Raw genomic sequence first — 26,482 nt, 5'->3', positions numbered from 1 at the left:
TTGGGCCGTCGGCATCTTCTCTCCCTCGTCCTCCTTCTCTGCTCAGTTTGGACTTTGCCTCTCTCGTTGTCCCTTGGCACGAGTGACCATCTTGTCTTCTGGAGGAAAGCATTTGTGGGAATTTCAAAGGCTCTGGGCCCCTTTCTGCAGGTGGCACTGTTCGAAGCCCTGCCTCCCTGGGTATTTGTGCTCCGCAGCAACTGGCCGGCAAGCCTGGAGGGCTTCCTGGTGTTCCTGTAGCTCTCAGCCTTCCAGACTCCAGGCTCAACCCCCTCTCTGGGGGGCAAGAAAAGGTTGACCTTACAGTAGTTTCTGCAGCACTTACAGGTTGTGGATCAGTTCGTTTCTTGTCCTGTTTAGTTTATTCCCACCCCCCAGATACTGATTTATGCTGGTTTGACCTCACGCATACGTTTCCTGGGGTCTTTTGAGATTCTTAACTCATCTGGCTGTGTGGAATATACCGTCATCGTTTTTCCTTTCACTGTCCTAATTGATTCCTTTTCAGAAAGAATATTTTGGATATTCAAAGATGATGCTGCCAAAATGATTACATCGCTGGCTGATTACCCATTAATTTTCATTAGATGATACGAAGTAGAAGTTCCCATTCTGCCTTTCAAACCCACCCCTCAGAGACAGCCACTGTTAAACTTTTTTTTTTTTTTGGACTTTTAAAATATTTTATATAAACTTAAAAACGAATATATTCTGGTTCCTATGCACTGAAATGTTCCATCCCCAAATTTGTATGTTGAAGCCCCAACCACTACATGTGATGGTATTGGGAGTTGGGGCCTGGGAAAGTAACTAAGATTAAATGAGGTCAGAAGGTAGGGTCCTTGTGATGTGATTAGTGCCCTTATAAAAAGAGACAGTAGAGAGACTTCTTCCTATCTGTCTCCACCGGTGAGGACAGAGTGAGAAAGTGAGAAAGCCACTGTTAGCAACCCAGGAAGAGAGCCCTCACCTGAGAACTAAATCAACACCTTGATCTTGGACTTTCTAGCCTCTAGAACTATGAGAAATAAATTTCTGTTTTTCAAGTCATCCAGTCCATGGCATTTTGTTATGGCAGCCCAAGCTGACAAAAAAATCGGTATATTCGTGTTTTTACTGTATGCAATCTCATACATGCCTTTTTTTTACATAACAATCTATTTTTAAATACTGACGTTTAGAGATTACTAATGACTGTTAAATTACTTTGCAAAACAGTTGTATCAGTTGACATTCTCCCTAACAATGAATTTGCTAAGAATGACTCCGCTTCACACACTACCTCTAGTGTTGAATTCAATTAATCCGAGATGAACAATGCCAGATGATTTTGTATTTAGATGAAGCCTGAAGGTATTATTTGAACTAGAATGGTAATACTGTGACAAATATAGTGCTCTTTGTTCTAAAGTTAACATCTATCACAGTTCTGTTTATGACCCGTAGTCGCTAATTCTAGTCCATGGAAAAAAATGCAATGGGGGGGCAAAACTCTAAGAATTTGAATGGGCCTGAAAAAAACAGATGAAACAGGTAAAATAGTTAAGCACGCCTTGTAAATATCGAGACTTAGGGCATGCACCTGGAGAGCAAGCATTGGAAACTTAGTTGGAAAAATTCAGGATGTTAAAGGCTACGGGAAGGAAGGAGTGTCAGCAGGTTGACACTGGTCTGTCTGACAACAGGGACAACTCTGCTTTCAGCCTGTGATTGCAAAGCCTTAGCTGTCTAATAGTTGGGATCTTGCCTAGTTGGAAAAGCCAGACCTCCGGTCCTAAGCTAACTTAGAGAAAACGCTGGCAAGGAGGGGAGACCTTGAGATGTGTCTGGCACCTGAGAGAACCCTGATTCCCAGAGTCCAAGCTCGCACCCCCTGCCCATTTGTGCCAGAGGAGGAGCTCATTATAGTCAGGACGGTGCTGGGATGTAGCTCAGGGGCAGAGGAAGATCTGTGCCTTCTGACCCCAAGCCGTTGGTCCAGCATTGATCCAAATTGTCTGGAGGCACAGACTAAATTAGAGACTTGTAATTCGAAGGTCTGAGCCTTGATGCTTGTGAGTAAAGAAATGCACATTCATGGGCCAGATTCTAAATTCAGAGATTATAATAATTGAGTGAAGCACCTGCATGTGAGCAGAGCCCACAAATTAGAAGTCAGAGCACAGATTTGGACAGTAAAATTGGCCGGGAAATCAGTGCTCACCCCAAGAATACAGCTATGCCTGGAAAGGAGTTTACCCTTGGACCGTTCAGTTACCCGAGCCAATAAAATGATCTCTGTTTGGACCTGTTTAGGATTCTCCCCCGCCCCCCCCCCCATCACTTTCTATAGAAGGAATCTTAACTGATGCTGCATGTGGCTAGCTGTCTCTGGTAGTTGCATTATACAGGCATAAGCATCTTTCATGAAGCATGTATTAGAAGAAAAGATAAGTGATGGGGCACCTGGATAGCTCAGTTTGTTAAGCATCCAATTTCGGCTCAGGTCATGATCTCGCAGTTTGTGGGTTCATGCCCTGCATTGGGCTCTCTGCTGTCAGCTCACAGCCCTCTTCAGATCCTCTGTCTTCCTCTCTCTCTCTGCCCCTTCAATGTACTCTCTCTTTCAAAAATAAATAAACATTAAAAAAATTTAGAAGACAGGATCTGTGTGGTCCTGTTCAATTATTCTTTACACATACACACTTTCACTCAATAAATGTTGATATGTGCTGTTACTCTGTTAGCCGCAGAGTAAATGGAGAAAGACATTCTGCCCCTGAGGAGCTTACAACAAAGTGTTTTGTTGTTGTTGTTCTTAGAAGAGCAGATGTATAAGCAAACACAGGCAGTATTTATAGGCATATATCAGGATAGAAAGGTCTACAACAGATAATGTTCATCTGATATGAATGACTCATGATGGGGTTTTAGGAAGTCTGTGAACCCTGCAAAATCATGGGCAAAATATTGAGTATATGAGCATATAAGTAATCTTTTTTGGGGAGACTCTGAAGAGCTTTTGTCAGATAGTCAAAGAGATACCTCACCCCCAAACTGATTAAGAAGCACTGCTGTGTAGATTATTGTGGAACCACCAAAAAAGGAAGTAGTCAGTAGTAAAATGGCAACTCTATTTAGAACACATTGAAGACATGCTCGCATTTATATTCCTCAAAAAGTAAAGACTATATAACTCAATATATATTGGTTAAATGGATCAACAAACAAGGAGCTCTATCTGGAATGGTAAAGCAGCACTTGGGTGGTTCTATGAGAATGTCACTGGGAAATACTGTACCAAACCGGAGAATCCATTTGTATAATGGTGAGACTCTTCTTTTCTTTTAAAAGAAACAAACAAAAATCCTTGAAAATGTATTCTTAACCACTGCCACGTGACCATTTATTGTATTATTTTCTACTGTGATCTTAAAAATCTTTATTTAAAATGACATCTGATACTTGCTATCGTTGAATCATTTTCCCAGAAATAGTCACTAAATTTACCTTCTTTAAAAAAAATTTCCTTTGTTACATTAACAGCTTCATCTGGTAACCTTATAAACATCTAAAACCAACATTAGTGGATACTATTTTTTTAATCTTTTTTTAACGTTTATTTTGGAGAGAGAGAGACAGAGACAGAGACAGAGACAGAGAGACAGAGCGCAAGTGGGGGAACCATGAGGGGCGCCTGGGTGGCTCAGTCGGTTAAGCGTCTGACCAGCTCAAGTCATGATCCTCATGATCTGACAGTTCATGAGTTGGAGCCCTGCATTGGGCTCTGTGCTGCAGCTCAGAGCCCGGAGCCTGCTTCGGATTTTGCGTCTCCCTCCCTCTCTCTGCCCTCCCCTGCTCACATTCTGTCTTTCTCTCTCTCAAAAATAAATAAACATTAAAAAAATATTAAAAAATTAAAACACCCCAAACTGAGATCATGACCTGAGCTGAAGTCGGATGCTTACCTGACAGAGCCACCCAGGCGCCCCTTAGTGGATATTATTTTAGGGGAATGTATCTATCTTCCCTTATTGGTAAGTTTGAAAGAAAATAGTCCCTATAACATGACAGATTTTGTAAGGATTCAAGTATAAGGTAGCTCCCTCTGTTAAAAGGGATAATTTCTTTCAGGAAAAATAATCTCACCTTGTTTTCAGGTATATGTAAATTAACTTGGAGAGACTTTCCATCTTTATAACAATCATCTTCCTATATAGACACAGGCATATTTTTCCTACTGTTCAAATCTTTTATATTCTTCACTAACTTCTGTTCATCTCTCCATATGGACCTTGCTCTGTGAATCTTGGAAGACATGCTTTATCCTTGTCACTTTTTTACTTGCAAAACTCTGTGTGTTGACATACATACTCAGCACAGTATTTGGCCAAAAATAAGCAATTTCTATGATGATGATGATCTCATTATGTGTGGTGCACTACATGCATTCGGTGGAAAGCATTCATGGAAGCACTTAAGTCTATATGTGCTAACTCTTAATCACAAATAATATTATTTAGCATTACATTCTCCAACACTCTGAATCTTGATATTGTTTTAGAGTGCCTATTCTAATTTGACTAACACTGGCCACTCTATCCAGTGGGGCCTTCACCTTGAATAGAAGGATTCATTGGTTGTGCGAAGTTATCAAGAGGGACTTTTGAGGAATGCAGTTTCCCTGGACCTCATTTTAGTCCTACTGAAGCAGGTCTGTGGGGAGAGGCCCAAGGTTACCAATCCCTACTTGACTCTCTGCCCACCAGCCTTTGGAAACCAATGAGCTACATCACCTTGGAAGTATACAGAGAGGGAACAAGTTCTAGTTTTGCTCAGTGAACCTAATTGAGTCCAGGTCAACTGAGGCCATCAAGAGACTCTGGCACATTGTTGCTAATTAACCAGAGTCCTCAGACACCTGATGGTGCCAGAACCTGCCTTTTACTTTACAGAGAGGTTATATTAGTAAACTCTAGTTGGCCTAAAAGCTAAAGGTTTAATCTTATCTTCTTTATAAATAAACAGGCTACTCTTTATTAGCTCTTTATGTTTAATCTGCTTTTAAAAATACAGATATGCTGGTCAAGAATTTGCACATTATCTATGAATTGTGAAAGCATAACATTCTTTTCCAGATCAATAGGTATATAAGAATGCAATTTATTTTCACTTATATGTGGTGCATAAATAGTGTATAATAAAGTCAAAGAGGATGTGCCTATTTTTGTGCACCCAGAAGACATTCAAAATGAAAAAAGAAAATGTCTCAGGGTGGTTATATATTTGATTTATGGGGTGGAAATATTCAAGCAGCGATTCTCACCAGAAAAAAAGATGTTAGATTTCACTTTCTCTGGTAAAATGGTTTGGCAGATGTTAATTCTAAGGAATTGGGGCAAATGTTTGAGAAGACAACCAGTGTATTGTTTTATATATTTTATAATGTAAAAACAGAGTAAGAAAACTGTCTCCCTTTTGATGCATAACAAACGTTGCCATTTAAATAGGAATAAAAGTACAGATTCCCATGAAAATAAGTCTAATCATATAAGAACTTTGAATTCTTCTAAAGATAGAAGCATAGATGCCATCCTGAACACAGTACACATGGAGTTCTGTTCTGTGTGTAGATAATTTCTGCAGTGTTCTCTTGCAAAAAGCTCATCCTGTTGCCAGATCCCTCAAGATAATGTATTTGCAACTGTGTACTAGTCAGCAACCTCCTGAAATGTGCCTGTGCTATTAAACTACTCTGTGCCATTAGTCACACTCTCAGGTGAAACCCACGTAAGAGTTTCCAGACTCCACAGCCTGCTTTTTCTGATGAATGAAACCTACATTCCAGCCAAGCTATTTGCCCTTCTTTTTTACTGTGTTACATTTGAGCTGATAAGCCAACAAGGATCAACATTTACTAACCTGGTTAACACCTTCTCTGAATATATTTTATATCATGTTGATTTTAATGAACAGTGATGTTCCTGAAGACAGACTTTCAAAGCATTACCTACATTTCCTCAACGAATCCTGACCACATTCAGAAGAACCAGTTTGCTTATTATACAGTGTCACTCATGATGGCACTCCATCCCTTCTCTCTAGTCTCGTCCTTGATACCCCCACATGCCCCTAGACTCTAGCACAGCCCACTTGCCCATAAAATTCTCCCTGCTGGGTTCCTTCAAGCACCAGAGCCTTTGGACATTGGAGGTCTTCTTCAAGAATCCTTCCTAATGTCACTCCATGCCCCTGATAGCTTTCTATCCTGGGGTCCCTCTCAAAATCAGATTGGAGTCAAGCCCTCCTCCGAAGTCTCCTAAATTGGTAATCCTTGAGCGTTCCTTATTGTATTGTGGTTGCCAGACTAGTCTTTTTCTCTGCTCCTTGACTAAACTTCCCAAGGTCAGACATCTTGGTCTCCCCAGAGAACTGATGTACAATGAGCAGAATAGGACGGGTTGTCGGCATTTTACTTTCAGAGGGCGTGTACCCTTGAAGTGTCTTACTTTAAAACATCTTAATTCATGGGAACTGTTAGAGGAAGGCAAGGTTCAGATTCCTTAAAAACAAAGAACAGACTATAGTCTATCGTAGAAAGAAAGTATTTCTGTCCCAATTATAAAAAAAATCAGATAAAACAGTTATTTTAATGCAGTATATCAGACTTTTACTAAGCATCATTGAAATATTTTGTGAGACATAATTTGACTAGATATGAATAACAACAAGATAAAAATAACAGTGCCTGGTTTTGGTTCTTCCCCTTGTTTGAGAGTAATGGACCTTTAATTTTATATATTGTTCATTTTTTTTAAATTTCCCCATTCCTAGTACTCTTTGTGATTTAATCACACACACACACACACACACACACACACACACACAGAGAGAGAGAGAGAGAGAGAGAGCGATGCTAATGTTCTGAGACACTATTAGAATTTGTGTGTCTCTGATTAAAATTAACAATGCAATACTGAAGAGAAATTTGCATTATTATCTAATAAATGTGGATATGTATGCTATGATACTTCTGACCTCAGTCCTTAAAAGTCTGGTTTAGTAAGTGTCACCAAATGGGATTTATAATATAAAATAAATGCTAGATGCTACAGAGTGGAAACAATGACTATATGTGGGTGTTGGGATTACTTATAACTTTTAAAATTGATTATTTGTTGTAATTGTCTATAATGTACGTACAGTAGTTGTATAATAACAATATATATGAACACACAAATTCTGACATTGACCAGATTTAAACGGTAATTGTCAATTACCCGCTTAACTTTGTATTAGGCAGAGAAGTTAAGAGAGTTTCAGCATTTTCTAGTCCCTTAAAAATATTCTGTGATGAGGTGGTGATTCTCAGGTGAGGAGTTCTGAGATTATAAATTCCTTGAATATAAAGAAAAAGTTACAGTTTCATCTTGGATGCCAGAACCTCTCCCATACAGATGTGAATTAAGTAACTATTACTTTGGTGTGTTCCTAGAGCAGTGGTTCTCAGCTGCGGTGATCTCAGCTGCGGTGACCTTGCTCCCAGGCATTTGCCAATGCTCGTGGACATTTTGAGTGGCCAGAACTGGGGAGAGTTGGGTGTGCTACTGATGTTTGTGAGTAGAGAATATGAAGCTTGCTGAACCTTGTGCAAAATGTAGGACAGTTCCCTCCTCCCCGCAAAGAAGAATTATCTGACCCTGAACCTCAGTAGAGGTGATGGCTGAGAAACACTGTTGGAGTAATTGTGAATAGCTTGATCCCAATAGTAGTGTTCGTCCTTAGCTTTAAAATACATCCCTTAGGAATTTCTAGGAGTCTGTCAATAACGGGAGCATTCACTGAAGCACAGCTTCAGGCTTGCACATGAAACTTGAAGCTGAAAGTAAACATGAAGTGGTTGTGTTGGGGAAGGGAGTTAGTAGAAGATGACAGTATATTGGACTTGGGAGAAGAAAGAGTATCTATTTTAAGAACAAATACGAGGGTTCCTTTCAGCAGAACTTTTGCCATATTTTTCTTGCAACAGAAACTTAAGGTCTTTTTCATATTCAACCAAGGAGCTTTCAATTACTGTGAACAAGAGTTTGACCTGAGCTGAAAGTCCAAGCTACCAGGCTTGGAGGCACATGGGGTGCAAAGGGCACTGGGTTGGGTGGCAGTGGGTTGCTGCACAGCTGGGCAGTGGTTGTCTGTGTAGGAATTTCAGCCTGAGAACCCTTAACAGCAGTCACTGTGCTCACCTTTTCCCTTTTAGGGTAGCAGGAGGGCTCCAGTGGATTTCCCATATTCATGTTAAAATGCTAGCTGCCTTCAGATCATATTTGTGTTTTGGAACTCAGTCTGGTCTACCTGTGAGCTTTCTGTGTGAGCTTTCTTAGCTCAGGGACCCTGTGGGCTTCCCGAGCCAAGCATTTTCTGAACTTTCTATCTCGCACAGGAGAGCTCAAGAGAAATATAAACCTGTCAAATTAGGAAGAAACAAACTGACAAAAAATGAAGGGGTAGATAGGAGAAAGCAGTGAAATTAAATCATGCCACCCAGGTTTTAAACAACTAAATCTAGAGATAGAGATAAGGATAGATAGGCAACAGAGATAATCAAGAAAAAGTCGTCTTAACATTAACCTAAAAAATTTACAAAAATCCTCACGTTGAGTTTATAAGAAGAAAGGCCTTGAATTATTGCATTCCATCTAGATTTCATCACAAGGGCACAACCGGTTCAAAACGACAGGGAGAGAGAATCATCTCAGGATTTAGAATGTGATATGTTCACTTTCAGGTTCTGCAGAATCTCCTATTGCATAATAGCAATGCAGACTTCAGATAATATCTTCCGCATATATTTATTTATACAATAGAAAATGCCAGACCTATACTCAAGTCCACAAGCCGACTTTATGTTGTATTTAAATCTGGTTTGGTTTAAGAGGGTTGAAAATTTAAATTTAAGAGAAGAGTAATCCCGACAAGAGGGGGGAAGAATGCTTTCTAAAATTTTAAGGGATTTTTTCCAAAGGATATCGTGGTCTACATCACTCGTTGAGAAAAGAATATTTTATTCAATGCCAAAATATCTAAGCTATCAGAAGAGAGAAGAATTCAAAGACTATCTCTTCAGCTGAAGCTGGGTTCACATACAAAGCTCAGAAAAAAAAAGTTTTATTCCAAGTTTAATCTTCAACAGAACCTCAATTTTTGCTTATTTAAAAGATGCTTTGAGGTAAGGATAAACTTGCCATAGGATATATATATCGGTTAGTTTCTATATCTCCTATGTAGTTAAAAAAATTTAACATGTTGAAATCCAAAGTGCCAGAATGATATACCTACACGAATGGTCTTTTTAACACATTACATGACACGGAAAAATCAACCAGCCCTCAGACTGCACCAGGCTTTGATGGTTACCGTGTACGTTTTATATGAACTTAGGATTCATGTTTAGTAAAATTTAGTATGTATCTTATGCGCGGAAAGGGCTGCCTGGTTGAATCCTGCCCATTACGGTTTTCAACTTGCCATTAAAAAAGAAAAGAAAAGACCCCCTTCTCCATGTGCCAACACTCACAGCCCCCCCTGAGAGGAAAATGAATACGAATGGGGATCCATCCTTTTGGTTCTCCCGAGATATTTACTTAGAACGATGGCACATAGTATTGCCCATGTGAGTGTGCACCGGACAGAGTATGTAGGTCATTAGGAAGCAGAGGAAGGAAGGTTGACCCGTAAGTGGCCGGGTGGAGCAAAAACCCCTGCCCTAGGTGACAGCTAGAGAGAGCTGGAGATGGCGCTGCGCTCTGGGTGTGCGCACCGGGGAGCTGGCCCCACGCGGCCTCCTGTTCCCGCCGCCCGGGGGGAGCGGGGGGGGGGGCGGAGTGGGCAGGGCCTTCGGGTAAAACGATACGTTTGCCCACAGTTTCGTCCGGCACGGCAGGAGCCGGGAGCGAGGGGGACCCCAGGTTTTCCCAGCGCGTCTGTTGCTTTGCATTCTCGGAACTCCCGGAGCCAACGCTAAGGGGCACCAGAGGCTCGGGCTGCAGCGGCCGCCTCTGGGGCAGCCCGCTGCTGCGGAAGTCCTGGCGGTAGCGAAGCCGGACTCAGTGGGGGCTGGGGCGCACCCCTTCCGAGGGGGGGTGGTCCCGGGGGTCTGGGATGCTCCAGATATGAGGAGGAATCCTCCGTGGTCAGGACGTCGAACCGGGAGCAGAGCGCTAGGCGGCCACCCCCGGTAGCCCAGGTCTTCTTAACTGTTTTTTCCTAAGACCCTGTGAGGTTGCCTGTAACCTCCTAATTTTATTTTGGAATATGTCGCTGTAACATACGCAGCTACGACTGTAGATAACAGGTGCACGCACACACACGGCATCCCTTCCAAACACTAAAATCATCTGACAATTCAGTACACTGGAGGCTGTTGATCTCCAGTTGTCTGGGGCTCCCTAGGCACCTGCAGAGAGCAAATGTCCTCTCCTGTCTTGTCCAGACCATTCGTATTTACTCTCTTGCCCCCATCCTTTCATCTGACCTCCATCATTCCTTAGTGGAGAAGGCAGTACCCAGACCCTCGCCCCGCCGGAAACCTCCCAAGTGCCGCCCGCCCGCCTGCCGCTCGGACTTTCTCCGGAGGCAGAGCGGGAGCGGGAAATGCTGTAGACATTAGCCGGCATCCTCGGCCGTGCACTCGGCATTCTGACCTCGGTCAGTGGGAGCAGAAGAGAAAACCCTAAAGCGGCCTCGGAGCTCCGGCGGGGCCCGCGGGCGCAGCCGGCCCCCACCCCGCCGGCCCCCACCCCGCCGGCCCCCGAGCGTCCTCGCCCTCCCGCTGCGCCCGGGGCCCAGTCCGGTGCCAATGCGCCAGGATGGAGAGATCTCCGCGCGGGAGGAGATGACGCAAAAGCCAGTGCTCCCCCCCCAAAAAAGTGTTTCTCCAGGACGAAGATGGCGGCAACTTAGCCGGGGACTGAAGATGACTGTGGCTCTCGGGAGGCCCAGCCCAGGCGATTCGGCCCCGAGGTCCGGGGGAGGCGGCGTCAGCAGTCGGAGCCCGGCCGCGGCGGCGCCCGCGGGCAGACCTGCGGCGGCGGCGGCGGCGGCGGCGGCGGCGGCGGCGGCGGCGGCGGCAGTTCGAGCGCGGGGTGGGGGGTGGGGGGGAGGGAGAGCCCTGCCGGCGGCGGCTGCCCAGGCTCCGGACTCGGGGAGAGCGAGCGAGAAGTAGGAGCAGGCGGAGGAGGAGAGAAAGGAGAAGGAGAGGAAGGAGGAGGAAGAGGAGGAGGAGGAGGAGGAGGAGGAGAGGAGCGGAGCTGGGGAGGCGCTCTGGTCGCCGTCAGTGGGCAGCGGAGACGCGGCATGCCCCTGGCAGGGGAGAGCGGGCTGTCCTCAGCGGGGCCATGGGGACCCGCGCTGTGACAATGCCTGGGTGAGAGAGGATCAGCGCCAGCCACCCCGCCACCTCCACCATCACCTCCTGCACTCAGCTCACCACCGGCCACCAGCCCCTGCCTCCTCCGACTGCCTCTCTCTCTCTCTCTCTCTCCCTCTTTCTCTCTCTCTCTCTCTCTCCATTATTGTTTTCCACTCTACAGACGATGGGGTCGGCTTATGATTAGGTCGGGAGCAAGTCAGATCTTCCTCCAAAGATTGGTAATATTTATGTAGGCAAAAAGAGAAAGGAGAAAGAGAGAGAGAGAGAGGGAGAGAGGGAGAGAGAGAGAGAGAGAGAGAGAGAGAGAGAGAGAGAACCGGGAGGAGGGGATAAGGAAATTAAACCCTTTAAGTCAATGCATATTGTGGTGACACCGGCACAGGAGCCCTCACGGTGGAGTCGGCCAGGGCTGTGCGTTCCCAAAATATGACCAGGGGTGCTTGGATGTGTCGGCAGTATGACGACGGCTTAAAAATCTGGTTGGCCGCACCCCGGGAGAACGAGAAACCGTTCATCGATTCAGAGAGGGCTCAGAAATGGCGACTGTCTCTGGCATCTCTCTTGTTTTTCACAGTCCTGCTCTCTGATCACTTGTGGTTCTGCGCCGAGGCCAAGCTGACCCGGGCCCGGGACAAGGAGCAGCAGCAGCAGCAGCAACATCAGCAGCATCAGCAGCAGCAGCGGCAGCAGCAGCAGCGGCAGCGGCAGCATCAGCAGCAGCAGCAGCAGCGGCAGCGGCAGCAGGAGCCCTCCTGGCCCGCGCTCCTGGCGAGCATGGGGGAGTCCTCGCCCGCCGCCCAGGCGCACAGACTCCTCTCCGCCTCCTCGTCCCCCACCCTGCCCCCCTCCCCGGGAGACGGCGGCGGCGGCAAGGGCGACCGAGGCAAAAACAACCGGAGCAAGGCTCTTTTTCTAGGAAACTCTGCCAAACCGCTGTGGCGCCTGGAGACTTGTTACCCCCAGGGCGCCTCTTCGGGCCAGTGCTTCACGGTGGAGAGCGCGGACGCCGTGTGCGCCAGGAACTGGAGTCGGGGGGTGGCGGCCGCGGGGGAGGAGCAGCAGGTGAGGGGGACGCATCCAACTCCGCTCTGGAACTTGTCAGATTTTTACCTTTCGTTTTGTAATTCCTACACACTTTGGGAATTGTTCTCGGGGTTATCCAATCCCAACACTTTGAACTGTAGTCTGGATGTGGTGCTCAAGGAGGGCGGCGAGATGGCCACTTGCCGGCAGTGCGTCGAGGCTTACCAAGACTACGACCACCACGCTCAGGAGAAATACGAAGAGTTTGAGAGTGTGCTCCATAAATATTTACAGTCGGAGGAGTACTCGGTGAAATCCTGTCCAGAAGACTGTAAGGTAGGAACAGTGGGTTTTTTTTTTCACCCCCTCTTGCGCTTTACTGTCTGTGTGTGTTTGGCCGGAGACGTCCTCTAGAGTTTTAAAATAGTTTTTTTTTTTTTTTTTTTTTTTTGACTCTGGTTTTGTTACTTCACTTGTTGTTTTTGTGGTTAGGAGGGCCTGACTTGCTTAAGTTGGGAACACCTTGAGGATTGCCGGTGGACTGGTGCCTTCTGGGAATCCTTGGAAGCTCAGGAAAGACCCTGGTGTTCTGAGATGATAAAGCTGATGCTTTGCTATCTGTTACATCTATGCAGTTGGTTCAAACTCTGTTACCATTTTTTTTAATGGAATTTGAATGCAGCTTGTTAGGAAGACAGATGGAACTGGATACTGATGACCCCAGATAAAATCAGAGTCAGTGACAGGCATGTGGTTTGGCTTATGGACCTGCACACATGATCTCTCTGATATAGTGACATCATTAAGTTGGTTGGCCAGAGGGACAAAAGAAAGTGTTTGTAGTTGTTTATGCAGGAAGAATGAAAAAGCATTTTACTTTTTTCACAGGGGTAATTCTGGTTGTTTGGGAAGTATGGAGGCCTACCTAAGTGTATTTATTCACCATAAGTTTCCTGTTTTCTCTTAGACATTTGTATAACAACTGATCTGAGACTCATTATGAGTAGAAAGTTTTATTTAAATATCTGGTGATCGATGAACAGTGTTAGCTAATTTAACACACCTTACGTAATTAGCTTTAATTATCAGGATCCTCTACAGAAGTGCTAAATGGCAAATGCTAGATGCTCTGGGCTCCTTAATAGAGTGTATTATATTCAGCCTCTTCCTGTTGAATATAATAATGGATATAATACTTGCTGATTGACAAAGGAGAAGCCAATGCAAGTTTCTTAAGAAATGGTCAATGTAATTAATCAAGGGCGCCAGTGCCAGGAGAAGTGTCTCTGTCCGTGGTGCTGAAATGAGATTTGCCCCAGAGCTCTGTTGAAGATGAATATACTGCAGTGACCTTTTAGTAGGGAAGAAATGATGACAGAATCTCAATAAGCCTTTATGTTTCATCCCAGGGGTAATCTCTTAAACAGCACAAGAAAATACTATTGCTTTTCAGAAGAAAAAAATACACCACAGTCTCTTCCTTTCTCTTGACTACTCCCCCAAGTCCACTCAGGAACAGAACTGTCCCTCTTCTGCCTCACTTGCTTTGTATTGGGGAAGTGTAATCAAGGGCAGTATGGATCAAAGGCTTTTGTGAATACTTTGACTAGAGAACTGGGCAAAGGGATACCTGTTTAAAATGAACATAGTTCAAGGGCTGTATTTTACTTTGGATTGATTAATTGTGCTTTTGACAATTAAGCTAAACTCAAACTAAACTTGCTTTGTCAACATTCTTTAAAAGACTAGAAATAGGGCTTCTTTTCAGATAGTAATACTGAGTTTACAACATTAATCTGGAATGCTACTTCACTAGATAAATGGATCTTAAACTTTCTGTTTTTCTTAAACATACCACTATAACTCATGCCTGGGGATCAAACTTACTCTTAATGGCAGAAGTTAATGAATGACTAGCATATTTATTGCATAGTTATTTATTTTGACAAGATATGTTGCTTCAGAATTGTAAAGATAAGGACACTCATGTGTCTGCTAATTACACTGCTAATAAAAAGGTTGCAAAGATTTCACTGTAGTTATGTTCAAAAGTGGTAGCTTGTAATAATATAATTTTGTTTGCTTCCCTGAATGCAAACTTTTATAGAAATTTCTAGTAATCCCAATTTGCATAGGACAGTATTTAAAACATAGTCTGTATTGTCAATAGACGGCAACATATTTTCAGATAAACATGTAAAATAGATTTTTGTTCAAATACCCAGATTTTAAATATATGTAAATGTTTATCTTCTCCTTGACCTGACATAAATCTCAACTTTATAACTATGTTATCATTCATCGCTATAAAGTATAGTGTAGGCTAAACTAACTTGTGATGTTGTAAACTACTTCTGTATTGTGTATCTGTATAAAGTAGTCGTCATTAACTGCATACACAAAAGCATATTATACAAATATCAGTTCCTTTTCTTCACATGGAAAAGTAAATACAGACAATTGAATTTCTTATCTCCGCCACACAGAATTTGTTACCCAGGATGTCTTGGAGCATTTCTTGGTTGTGTGATTTCAGTTGATTTGTCAATCTGACATATTTATTCTACAGTAACTGTTTTCAAAAATTACAGTCTCAAATTTAAGGTGTCAGTGTTTTTGGTTGATAACTCACAAATCAATTGCTTAGTTTTTTAGTTTAGTGTATGATTTGTTTATGATTCTGCAAAGGCCACAAACATATCCAAATACAAATTATGTTATATGGCTTCAAATGCTACTTGCACACATTTGAAAGATGTGTGTGAGTTATTTCTAAACATACTTATTTCAAACTTATAATTATGAAATGAGGACTATCATCAAGGGCCTTGTTCAAAATATAGATTCTATGTGAAATTTTCCATATTTTAAGGTAGCCACAAAGTCCTAGGCTACATTAAAAGTAAATGCATTATATTTCTGGGATTGGTAATGTATTCATGAAAAAATCCAGTTTTGATAGTTTATAAATATATTTACAGAGTTATAGACATAAAATACTTAATCATATTAGGTATACAAACTATTGTAATTCATATTTTAGGATAAATATACTAACTTTATTGTACTGCCATATAATCAAATGATCAATGCAGTTATTTCTAGCTTTTAAAAGTTAGGACATATATTAATTACCTTCTAGTTTTATATTCTAGTCCCCCTCCATTAAGAAAACTGCCAATAGCATGTATGTGTAAAATTAAACTAGATTAAATTTAATTTCTATTTAACTTTTTAAAAAGGCTTTTTGATCCATTATGTTGAAAAAAAAAAAAAACACCTTACTATTAATCTAACACAATAATAAGGTCTTGAGTCCAAAGTAATTGGAGATCAAATACAGCTTGGATTTACTTTAGCAAACCTTTGTATTTCAACATATAATAGAAATCATTTGTATCCAAGAAAATTTCTTACTATTCTGAGAAATAGCTGGTTTAATTTTTTTAAAGAAAATATACACATTTATCTAGGAAGTAATTTATGAAAAAATAAAGAATAAAAATTATTGCATGTGTCATTTACATTATAACATTCAAGCTGCTGTATTACATAAAGCAGCAAAAATTACATGACAGTGATTCACAGTGTTTTTCAAAATAGTGTTTTGGGATATGTTTAATAAGAATCTAACAGATACTTAAAAAATTTTAAGCTAGGTGGTATTAAAAATATAATGTTCTAAGATATAAAATTACGTATGTATATGATTAACATACTTGATTTTTTTTACTTAAATGAAGATTTTCCCTTAAATATGCCATTCTTTAGCTTGTAAGCACTCTTGAAAATCTATATTATAAAAATTATAAAAATGTATATATTATAAAAATTAATGTTATAAAATGTGTAAAAATTGCATACATATATTATATATGTATATAAATATACTTAGGGAATACAAAATTCTGTGTGAACAGGTGAGTTTTTGTTACTGCTAGCTTTATTTACTTACTATACCTTAAGACAGATGGTCAGCAAAAGCAGTTTTGAGGTTAGATTCTAACATAAATCATTACATCATCTGTATTTTAGTTCTGTCGGCACAAGTCTAATCTTTATACTCTCAAGAATATATACATTCTCATGTTTTTAGTTTTATAGTCTCATATTAAAGCAGATTCTATTGCCTATTTTTATTTAACAGACATTGACCAAAGAGATGCTCTGCCAGTGTTAGGCATATGTAACAATTCTGATAACTGAAGCTTTCTGTAATATTTGCAGGAACCACTTACAAACAGTAACCAATTTGATAACGTAGAATTCGGGTTACATAATTTGCAGTTTGAAAAAAAAGGCATTTCTTAAGTTCTTACTTATTTTGGTGTCATGCACTATAAATTTTTAAGAAATAATATTTTTAAAGAAAATCAAATATCTTACAATTCTTTCTACTAAAATATTATTTTGTTGTTGATTAAGTGCAATTGTGGGTATTATGACACTGTTCAGAAGTGTGGAATGAATCTGCAAATACGACTTTTTATATTCTACCACTTAATTATTTTCATCTGAAAAATCAAATAGTCTAACCATGCAGATGATCACTTTAACCATAAATAAGGTAATTTATAAGATGAACACCATGATCATAATCATTTTTATGATCCAGATTTTTTATTTATTATATTTTTGCTCTGTATGCAACTACTGATTTATGATCTGTGTTGTAGTTTTATAGGGAAACACCCCAAAATTTATCTTAATATTAGATGCCTGTTTTATAGACTATCTTAATATTAGATGCTTGTTTTATAGACTAAAGAACAAATATTTTTACTTTGAGCTTGTAACTGGGTCAGATTAGTAGCTATATAGGGCATATCCACAAAGTTTCAATAATTGCCGTTATACATTGGTTAATCACTGTAATTAGATGAAGTTGGTGTCTGCATATGCAAGGTGAATTAAGTGTGAAGGAAAGGAGATCAAAGAATTCTTTCAGCCCAGTGCTCCCCACATACATATCATAATACATTAAGATATCTTTTCTTGCTAAGTTGATTATGCAAGAACAAATATACACATAGCTATTTCAAACAAGAGAACATTTGGTTTGAATTATCTGACCTGTTGCTTTAATTTCAATTCCTAATTTCCTGTTTAAATCTTTATCTTCTATATCAACCTCACATGAACTCAGCACCAAACATTTTGTCATTTGTTTTATTTATATTGATATATACTGTGGAGATGGTTCTTCAATATCAGTGAACATTTAGGCTAGATCATGGTCCTTGGGGTCACGCTGGAATGTCCCGGGGATCTGTGAAGAAGATCTTAGTGCCAAAGAGATTCTGATTTCATTGGTCTGGCTTGTGTCATGGGCTTGGCATTTCTAGTTTTCCTGGTGACTCTCATGTGATGAGAATGGAGCTCAGATATTTTGGAAAAGTGGGAGAGGTAACAGGACATAGCCAGAGTGCAGGGGAGCAAATATGTAGCTTGAGGGAGTAGATGAAAAACGATCCAGCTGGGTGAAAAGGGAAAGAGATATGCCCAGAGAGAACGTGGAGAGAAGGAGTTGGATGCAGAGAAGACCAGAGATTTGAATGTTTGAGGATGGGCCCATTGGCTATGGCAATTCTTTCTTTTAGGGAGAACTGGGTCACCATACTAGTGCTCAATAATGGGCTGATCACATGAGTGCAGAACTCAATGATTATCTTCCTGAGACTGATCAGCTATTTGATTAGAGGAGCCCCAGTCTCATTACTTTTGTCTGTAATTTTAGCCTATGTAAATGGCTAAAGTTCAGACTTTTTAAAAAGTACACGGTTGGTTGTGAGAGAAAACATTTTGGCTTTTCATAGCATTAAATAATTAATTAATTTTATCAATCCTAGGAAATTATAATTCTTTTTCACTTCTATTGTAATAAGCCATGGTTTTTTTGTTTGTTTTTGTTTTTTTAACTTATTTCTATATTACTGTAGTAACTACTTGACATTCATAAGCAGTCACGGATTACAACAGCTTAATTTAGGAATTAGTTTTAAGAGGATCTTATTGTTCTGTTTGGAAATGATTGTAATATGAATCATTTCATTTTTAACATTTTAGATTATAAGATGCTGTGAAACATTAAATTTCAGTTTTATCTCATAGGAATTAAATGTAATTACAATCCAAATAATGGAATTTCTTTAATGAAATGTAAATTTACTCTGATTCTTTACAACTGGAAACAAGAGATAGTTAACATTTGTCTTTCTTTAGTAATAAATAATTCCCAATTTGCAGTACGTATTGTGTTGGACTACATGAATATATTTAATCCTTGGTTGTTTAAAGTGTGAAAAGGTAATGATTAATCCCCACCACCCCTCGGTAGTCTGTTTCTACATTCAATCATCTATAGACAAAATGTCGTCTCAGCTACCAGAGACGGTAAAAAAAAAAAAAAAAAAAAAAAAAAAGTTTTACAAACATGGAAGTTTACTGTCTGTCTCAACACTGTTACTGATTTTAACAGTGGCAGTAGCATGTCCACACATAAAACATGATGGGTAAATGCAAGTCGGTTCTATGGAAATGCCTGGGGATTAGGTGTGTCAGCTGCTTCACTCCGTACAAGAGGGAAAACGGGCTTTAGTCAAAACTGTGTCTCCACCCTCCAATTTTCTTACCTTCCTCTCATGGCCCCTGGAAGCCGAATTTCCCGGCCTTGTGTCCCATGGGAAACACAAAGTTAAGGGGTCTTTCTTTGTATCCTTACCGCCATCAAAAGTGATCAGTCTCTTTCTCACTGAACTATCACTGGCTTAGTTTATTTGAAAAAAAAAATTGAACTCAGTTGTAAATGGACGATCATGACAACGGATTAGCTATTGCAGAAAATGACTTGAATCACTCGTAAGTTTAAGTGCTGGAGCAAACTTCAACAGTAGCTGTTTAATAAGCTTTAGAGCTCATCAGGAGTCAGAAACTTGTCTAATCCATTTAATCTTTGCATCATCTCTATATGAGGTAATTTTATCACAGATTTTACAGATGAGTAAAGTGAGGACATAGAGTTGACTATTCCAAGGTCAAACAGCCAGTTTAAAACAGGCAGTTTTAAAGATCAAGTTTGGGGCGCCTGGGTGGCTCAGTCGGTTAAGCGTCTGACTTCGGCTCAGGTCATGATCTCACAGCTCATGAGTTCGAGCCCCATGTTGGGCTCTGTGCTGACAGCTCGGAGCCTGGAACCTGCTTCAGACTCTGTGTCTCCCTCTCTCTCTCTCCCCCTCCTGTGCTCATGCTCTGTCTCTCTCTGTCTCAAAACTAAATAAACATTAAAAAAAATAAAGATCAAGTTCACTTTGTCACTTTAATGTATTTTCTTTTATTATGAGCATTACAAACATAACCAAGGAGTGAAAAGATCAGCATAGTAAGTCCACATATACCTTCACGTCGATTTAACAACTGTTAAAAATCTTGCTGTAGGAAATAGCTCTAGGGAGATGTTCATGCTCAGTTGTGAAGGACCATATATCCCATGCTAAGGTCTTTGAGTTTTATTGTCTGTATGATAAAATATCAGGCAGGAATTTTAATCAAGAAGGATTCATTTGGGATGCTTTGTTTTTCTCAAAAATTAGCTTTGGCAACAATGTGATAATAGGCAGGAACAGGGTGAAGTAATGCCAGAGAGATCTGTTCAGAATCTGCAGTGTTCCTTAGGGGTAATATGATGGCTATAAATCAGTATTCTTCATCAGAACTATCTTAAAAAATTTTTTTTAACATTTATTCATTTTTTGATAGAGACAGAGTGTGAGTTGGGGAGGGGCAGAAAGAGGAGGAGACACAGAATCTGAAACAGGCAGCTTCTGAACTGACAGCACAGAGCCAGACGCGGGGCTCGAACTCACGGACCGTGAAATCATGACCTGAGCTGTAGTCAGACGCTTAACCGACGAGCCACCCAGGCGGCCCTTTCATCAGAACTTCCTATGGCAAAGTAAATGTTTTATACTCCACCCTGTCCAATATGGTAGCCCCTAGCTGTGTGTGGCTACTAAGCAGTTAAAATGTGGCTAGGGTGAATGAAGTTCTGGATTTTAAATTTTATTTAAACTTAAATTAGTCTACATTTAAATAGCCTCAGTGTCTAGTGGCTACCATGTTGGGCAGAATGACTACAGTGACTATGAAAGTGGAGAAGAAAGGCAAGATTCAGGAGCCTTTTCTCGTTTCAAACTTACCGACTGTAGAGGAAAGATGTGCTTCAAAATTTATAAAAAGTGAGATTATGGATGTTGATACCTTCTGTTAATTAATCAATTAACTGATGTTTGTTTATTTATTTATTTATTTATTTAATGTGAGCAGGGGAGGGGCAGAGGGAAGGAGGGAGAGAGAGAGAATCCCAAGCAGGCTCTGTGCTGTCAGGGCAGAGCTTGACGTGGGTCTTGACCCCACAAACCTTGAGATCATGACCTGAGCCGTAATCAAGAGTCAGATGCCTAACTCACTGAGCCACCCAGGAACCCTGGTGTTGATACCATTTGAAGAGATAAGAGATACAGAGGGAAGAATGAGTTGGAATTGAGATTGTTGAAAGAAACAAGGACTTCATTTTTACAGATAATGATAGCAGGAGATACTCAGTAGATCGCACACCATGTGATAGGAAGTTTGGTGGTGAAGTTCACACTCTACAAATGCGTTTGATTTGGGAAGCTATGGACAGAGATTAGATGACTTAGCAAAAAATTATATGGACAGAAAGTCAAAGATGAATCCTGAGGAAGAACAACATCTGAGGGTTTGAGCTGAAAAGGGACCAGACAAGGAGACAGAGAAGAATGAGGAATAAGGGTGAAGATGTGAGGAAGAAGGATGAATGTGCAAGAGAGAGGAGGGAGAGGGAGAAGAAGAGGAAGAGGGGATGGAGAAAGAATCATGAGAATGTGCTAATCTGAAAGGTATAGGGAAGGATTTTAAGAAAGGTGCAGAATCAGTCAGGAGTGTCTTACCTTGCAGATAGGACACATAGGATGAGCCCAGGACTAGGTCACTGGATTTGGCAATTATTTTCCTTATTGATTATGAGAGTAGTTTTGATAGATTGGTAGGGAGAGATGTCAAATTGTGATGGACTAAGGAATAAATTGGAGCTGAGATAAAGGCTCGTCTGAACTACTCTTCCTTAAGAGAGAAAAGAGGAGGAGAACGGGGTAGGTGGAAAGATGTGGAATTTAAAGAAATAAATATTTTATGATGCAATAAACTTTAGAATATTCATAACTTTTGATCTAGGACCCAGATAGGTATATGAGACATAGAGTACCAGACTCACAAAAAAATGAGCGATGGCACCAGATCCCAAAGAAGAGGTGATAGGCTCCCATCTATTCTTAGCCTTGGGGAGGGGGAGAGGTTGTATCTGTGTGCATTCTGCTGTACATCTCAGATTCCTTGTTTTGTTTATGTTTTGAACAAGAACAAAACTTTAATTTCAGAATGTCAGAAAACAAACACATTTGTCATCTTGAATATGCTTAAATGTAGTAGGAAATTCATTTTCAAATAATATAAAATAACTACTGATTGTAAATATCAACAATTACATACTATGTGTTACTGTACACATTTTCTTTAGGAATGTGTTGCCCTGGGGTTTAATTGTGTATTTAGGGAATCCGCTGAATTGAATGAGGCCATTTCTTTATAGGATTTCTTTAAAAAATTATTGAATTAGAAATAGAAATTAATTTTAAACTGAAGAGAGAATACAGTATAATGGTTAAAAGAACAAATGAGGATAGTCTGGGTTCAGCTCTTTAGATTCACCATTTATTAGTTACATGTTATCACCCAAGTTACTTAAAATAGGGATTTTAGTATCTCTCTCTATAAGATGGTAACAGGGTAGAAATCAAAAGACTCCCATGCGTATACCCAACCTAGGACTTGATGATGCCCAACAAATGGTGACAAGTTATTGAAAGCCATGGGGGAAAAAGCTATGAGAAAATCAGTAAAATTAACATAGTCTTCTCTTGAGATCTCACAGACATTTTCTGGTAAACAACACTCATTTACCAGAGTTTTATAAGCAGACTTTTCATCTTGCATGATAACATTCTCAGCTTTATTACATCTACATTCCTTCTGCTTCTCCAGAAAGGTGAATAAATTATTGAACAATCCTACAATAAAACAGAAAACAAAAGTTCATCTGGAGTGAAAATATTCCATTCTTAAAGCTCGAGTTTTGCTCTATTTTAGGTGAAAAATGAACATGTGTTGGGTTTTAGACTGAGTGGATTCTCTTAGATTAGTCCAGGGGGATTTGAGCCCTTTTGTGCACGAATTGTCTTGAGAGGACAAGTGGGAAACCACTGTGATGATCTAACATCTCCTGGGACCCTATTGGTTAAAACAAAATTCTGGGGGAAACTTCTGTATTAAGTAGTTTGTGAGGCATCGTAAAGTGTCGCCTTCAAAATCCATTTTAAAAGATGGGGCTCTTTGCCCTGCTTTCTAGATACTTGGGTTTGTGTTTGTTTTTTGCGTCCCTGTAATTTTTTGCTCTGACCCACATTTACCCATTTAGCCATACTTAGTATTTTTATTGATTGGGAGAGGGAGTTGGGTAAAAGATTGCCTCGATACTGAACTAGAGCTAGCACAAAAGGCGAACGTGGCAAGTGCCAAGATATAGAAACTGAATGGGGAGAATAAAAGATGGGCTGTGCATCATGAGTGGGAACATGATTGCCCTGAGAAAGAGAAGACACAGAGAGACCCAGCAAGGTTCTTTAACTGGATAAAAATCATCATATGGAAGGGGAGACTTGTTATCCAGTACTTTGCATGGCTCTAGGCTCTGTAGATGGGTGTTTTGTGCAGGAATATCTTTACTCTCTATAAGAAAGAGTGTTCTATTAAAGGGTACAATGGAAACAGTTGCCTAAGGAAATGAGAGCACATTGCTACAGAAGATGTGCAAATGGGATGGGAGCGATCTGCGATCTGCTGTGACCCTACGGGGGGCATCTTGCCCTCGTGTTGCTGGTTGACCAGACGATTTTAAATATTCCAAACAACAGCCTTTGGCATAAAATGAAGGACCCAGAAGAGATAACTTTGCGCAGTGAGATTGTACTTAGTGTCAATCCCTGTCAGAGAAAAATGATCTTACACAGAAAATATAACTATTTTCTTAGCCTAGCACCTTGCTCATAATAATAATACTTTGCAAAATAAAAGTCTTGACAATATCAACTTTAAATTATTTATTTTTTGGTTCCTATTCATATTGTTATCAGTCTGAATAACTTTTAAAAAGAACAAATCAACTACATATGCTTATCCTGAGGATATATAGGAATGGAGTTAGACTAATCTATAAGGAATTTTTTTTTTTTTTTTTGGTTATTGCGGAGTTGCAAAAACATTTATCTTCTGTTATTTTCTGATCACAAACACATCAATCACTGTTACTAACTCTTAAGCAGGACTCAAAAACATGGTCAGACTGGGAAGGAAAAGGTGAATAATGACCTTTCTCTATTTGTTTTGTGGCACTTCTTTTCAGGCATTAACTCACCCCCCCCTATCCAGTTCTTTGGGGATATTATCACCAGGAACAAAATTACTGTGTAAAATTGCACACTGCTATCGAATTGTACCCATTTATTATGTTTTTACCACAAACAAGCCAAATGCTGATAACTCTAACATTCATATCTTTTTTATTCCCTACAACAGTCCAATATCATGGGCAAAACTAGCTTTATCAGCAAATGGGGTGACAGTGACTGAGGTTTAGAGCAGTTAAGGAATGCGCTCAAGTTCTCACAGGTGAGTGTGGCGTAGCCAGAATTCAAACCCAGTAGTATGTGGTGCTTAATATCAGAGACTTAACTTAGTTACTATATCACACTGTCACAAATTGTTGCTCATGTCTAGTTGTTTTGTTTTGTTTTTGTTTTCGCTTTTAGGGCGGAGAATGTGGGTGGAAAGCAGCTAGACTAGATGGAAAATAAAGTTCTTTTGCACATAAAAAGAAACACAAGACACTTCATCTAGATTTCTTGTTGCTGCAGTAGCTTTGTGTGGGGAACAAACAGGGCCTAAAAGATGAGTCAAGGTTCAGATTGCTGTTCCACCGGGTCCTATGAGCTAGGGGTGCTGCTATGCAGTTTGAAGCGTCACTGAGAGGAGGAGCAGGGCAGGTGGATAATAAAATGTAGCTGGCGAGTTTTCCTCTCAGCTCAAGCCACCCTGAAAGGAGATAATGGCTCTGTACTGCAAGGCTGAATAACACCCCTCTTCCTACTGTGTAGACACTGAGCTGGTAGGAAACATTGACAGGTTTGTCCTTCTAATCCAGTAATTAGCTTCTAATCAAAGCTGTCCTTCTAGTTCAGATCAACTGCCTGATAGAGATCTTGAGCTTAGTTTCCATAAAGCCCTGTGATATATTTAACCTTGGGAATCACAGTGACCCTAGATAAGCTGGGATCACTTGTCTGAAGAGAAACAACTGTTTTTAGAAAGGTCCTCTGAATCTTAAACCCTTAAAAACAGGATATCTCCTTCCCCGTAGTGACAACTGGGCTGGCTGCTAGGAGCCATTAGGCAAGAAGCTCTGTCTGGGGCACCTGTGCTTTCTGAGGCCGTGGCCTCAGCCCAAGTCCAAGGGAAGTCCTGGGGAAAAAGGAGGACACGCAAATGCAAATGACCTTGCTGTCATTGGAGCTGTGAGTCTCCCCATGGATCTGCTCTATGGAGGGCTGGCAGATTATGACAAGTTTCAGATATGTTCTGTGTGTCTCATGAAGTGTCTCAAAAGTATATTGAAATTTTGAGTCACTTAGGAGAAATGAATCCTTTTGTATCATTTCAGTTTGGAATTTTTAAACTTCAGTTTTATTCAGTGTGTCTGCAGATTCCAGTAAAGAAGAGGGCGTTTGAGTCTCAGTAAGCAAAATCCTTGTGGGCATAGTTGGATTTCAATGATGAATATGGATTATTTGTTTTTTTCAACTCTCATACTTGTTACCTGCTCAACCGTGGACTTGAATTCCCCTTTCAATTTTTTGCTTTTTTTTTTAAGATTATTAAAATAATTAATTAAATCTTTAGGTATTTAGATATGTATATTTTTTGTTCTTAGGACTTAATGGATAAAATGGGCCAATCATGTATAATAGACTGTTTTACCTCCCAGGAGTCCAAAAGGCTATCTATCCATCTATCTATCTATCAATCATCTATCTGTCTATCTATCTATCTATCTATCTATTGTTTTTTGGCAAAAATAAGCATACTGTAAGAGTACCCAAACATTTTGTTTGTTGATTTATTTAGCCTTTGACCAATAATTTTCTCAAATCCAGATACTTCAAAATATGAGGAAGGCTTACAAAATCCATTGATATTTATAAGTCCCAAATCTTTAATCTTAACATCTCGTTTGTGATATTAAGAACTCAAACCTTTTCATAATAAAAGTCTAAAATGTTTCCTTAAAGCTATGGTGATTAATTTTTGATGTTCCTCAATAATTTCATAAAAGGTAGAGATTTTTAAAAGGTCCAAATTGCGGGAGTAATTGTTAACTTTGATGAAGGGGCTCATCTTTGCCTGTCACGTGGTCCAGATGCGCAGCCCCACAGATGTGCTAGCTGGAGAGTAAACTGTCCTTTACTTCCCATGCTCCAGTGTCGATGCTGTAAGCTTTTCCTTGCTTCTATTTTGCTGTATCCACGTATGAAAAGAGAAATAAGACCAATATATAACCACAGTTAAGACAAATAACATATTCCCAAAGACTTGAAATGGTGTTTTGGCAATCAACGTTTTTGGTTCACGGTCTTTGTCAGAAACATGGTGCATCACCGCTGAGGAAATGATGTTCACTTCTCCAATATTACCTGTTAATTGGATGGATGTTTACTTTTCCCACAGTATCCACTTTAAACAGAGAAGTGTGAAAGCTAAGCAGTGCAAATTTGCATTTCTTTAATGCCGTGATTATATTAATAATACTAAAACAATATAGCTAAAGGCAATATGCAGCACTCAACAATTTCCTTTTTTTCCCCT

General features: G+C 40.3%; 1 protein-coding gene across 1 annotated transcript in view; it reads left to right on the top strand.

Moving 5' to 3' along the window:
- The first annotated feature begins 11,732 nt into the window (after positions 1 to 11,732).
- NALF1 (NALCN channel auxiliary factor 1) overlaps positions 11,733 to 26,482 on the top strand; it is a 72,892-nt gene continuing 58,142 nt past the window's right edge. The window contains exon 1 of the mRNA XM_049647329.1: positions 11,733 to 12,761. Within this exon, the coding sequence (XP_049503286.1) occupies positions 11,834 to 12,761 (928 nt within the window). The 5' untranslated portion in view covers positions 11,733 to 11,833. The remainder of the gene's footprint in view (positions 12,762 to 26,482) is intronic.

Source organism: Panthera uncia, assembly GCF_023721935.1.
Source record: "Panthera uncia isolate 11264 chromosome A1 unlocalized genomic scaffold, Puncia_PCG_1.0 HiC_scaffold_16, whole genome shotgun sequence".
Lineage (NCBI taxonomy): Eukaryota > Metazoa > Chordata > Mammalia > Carnivora > Felidae > Panthera > Panthera uncia.
This window is presented reverse-complemented; position numbering and strand designations above follow the sequence as displayed.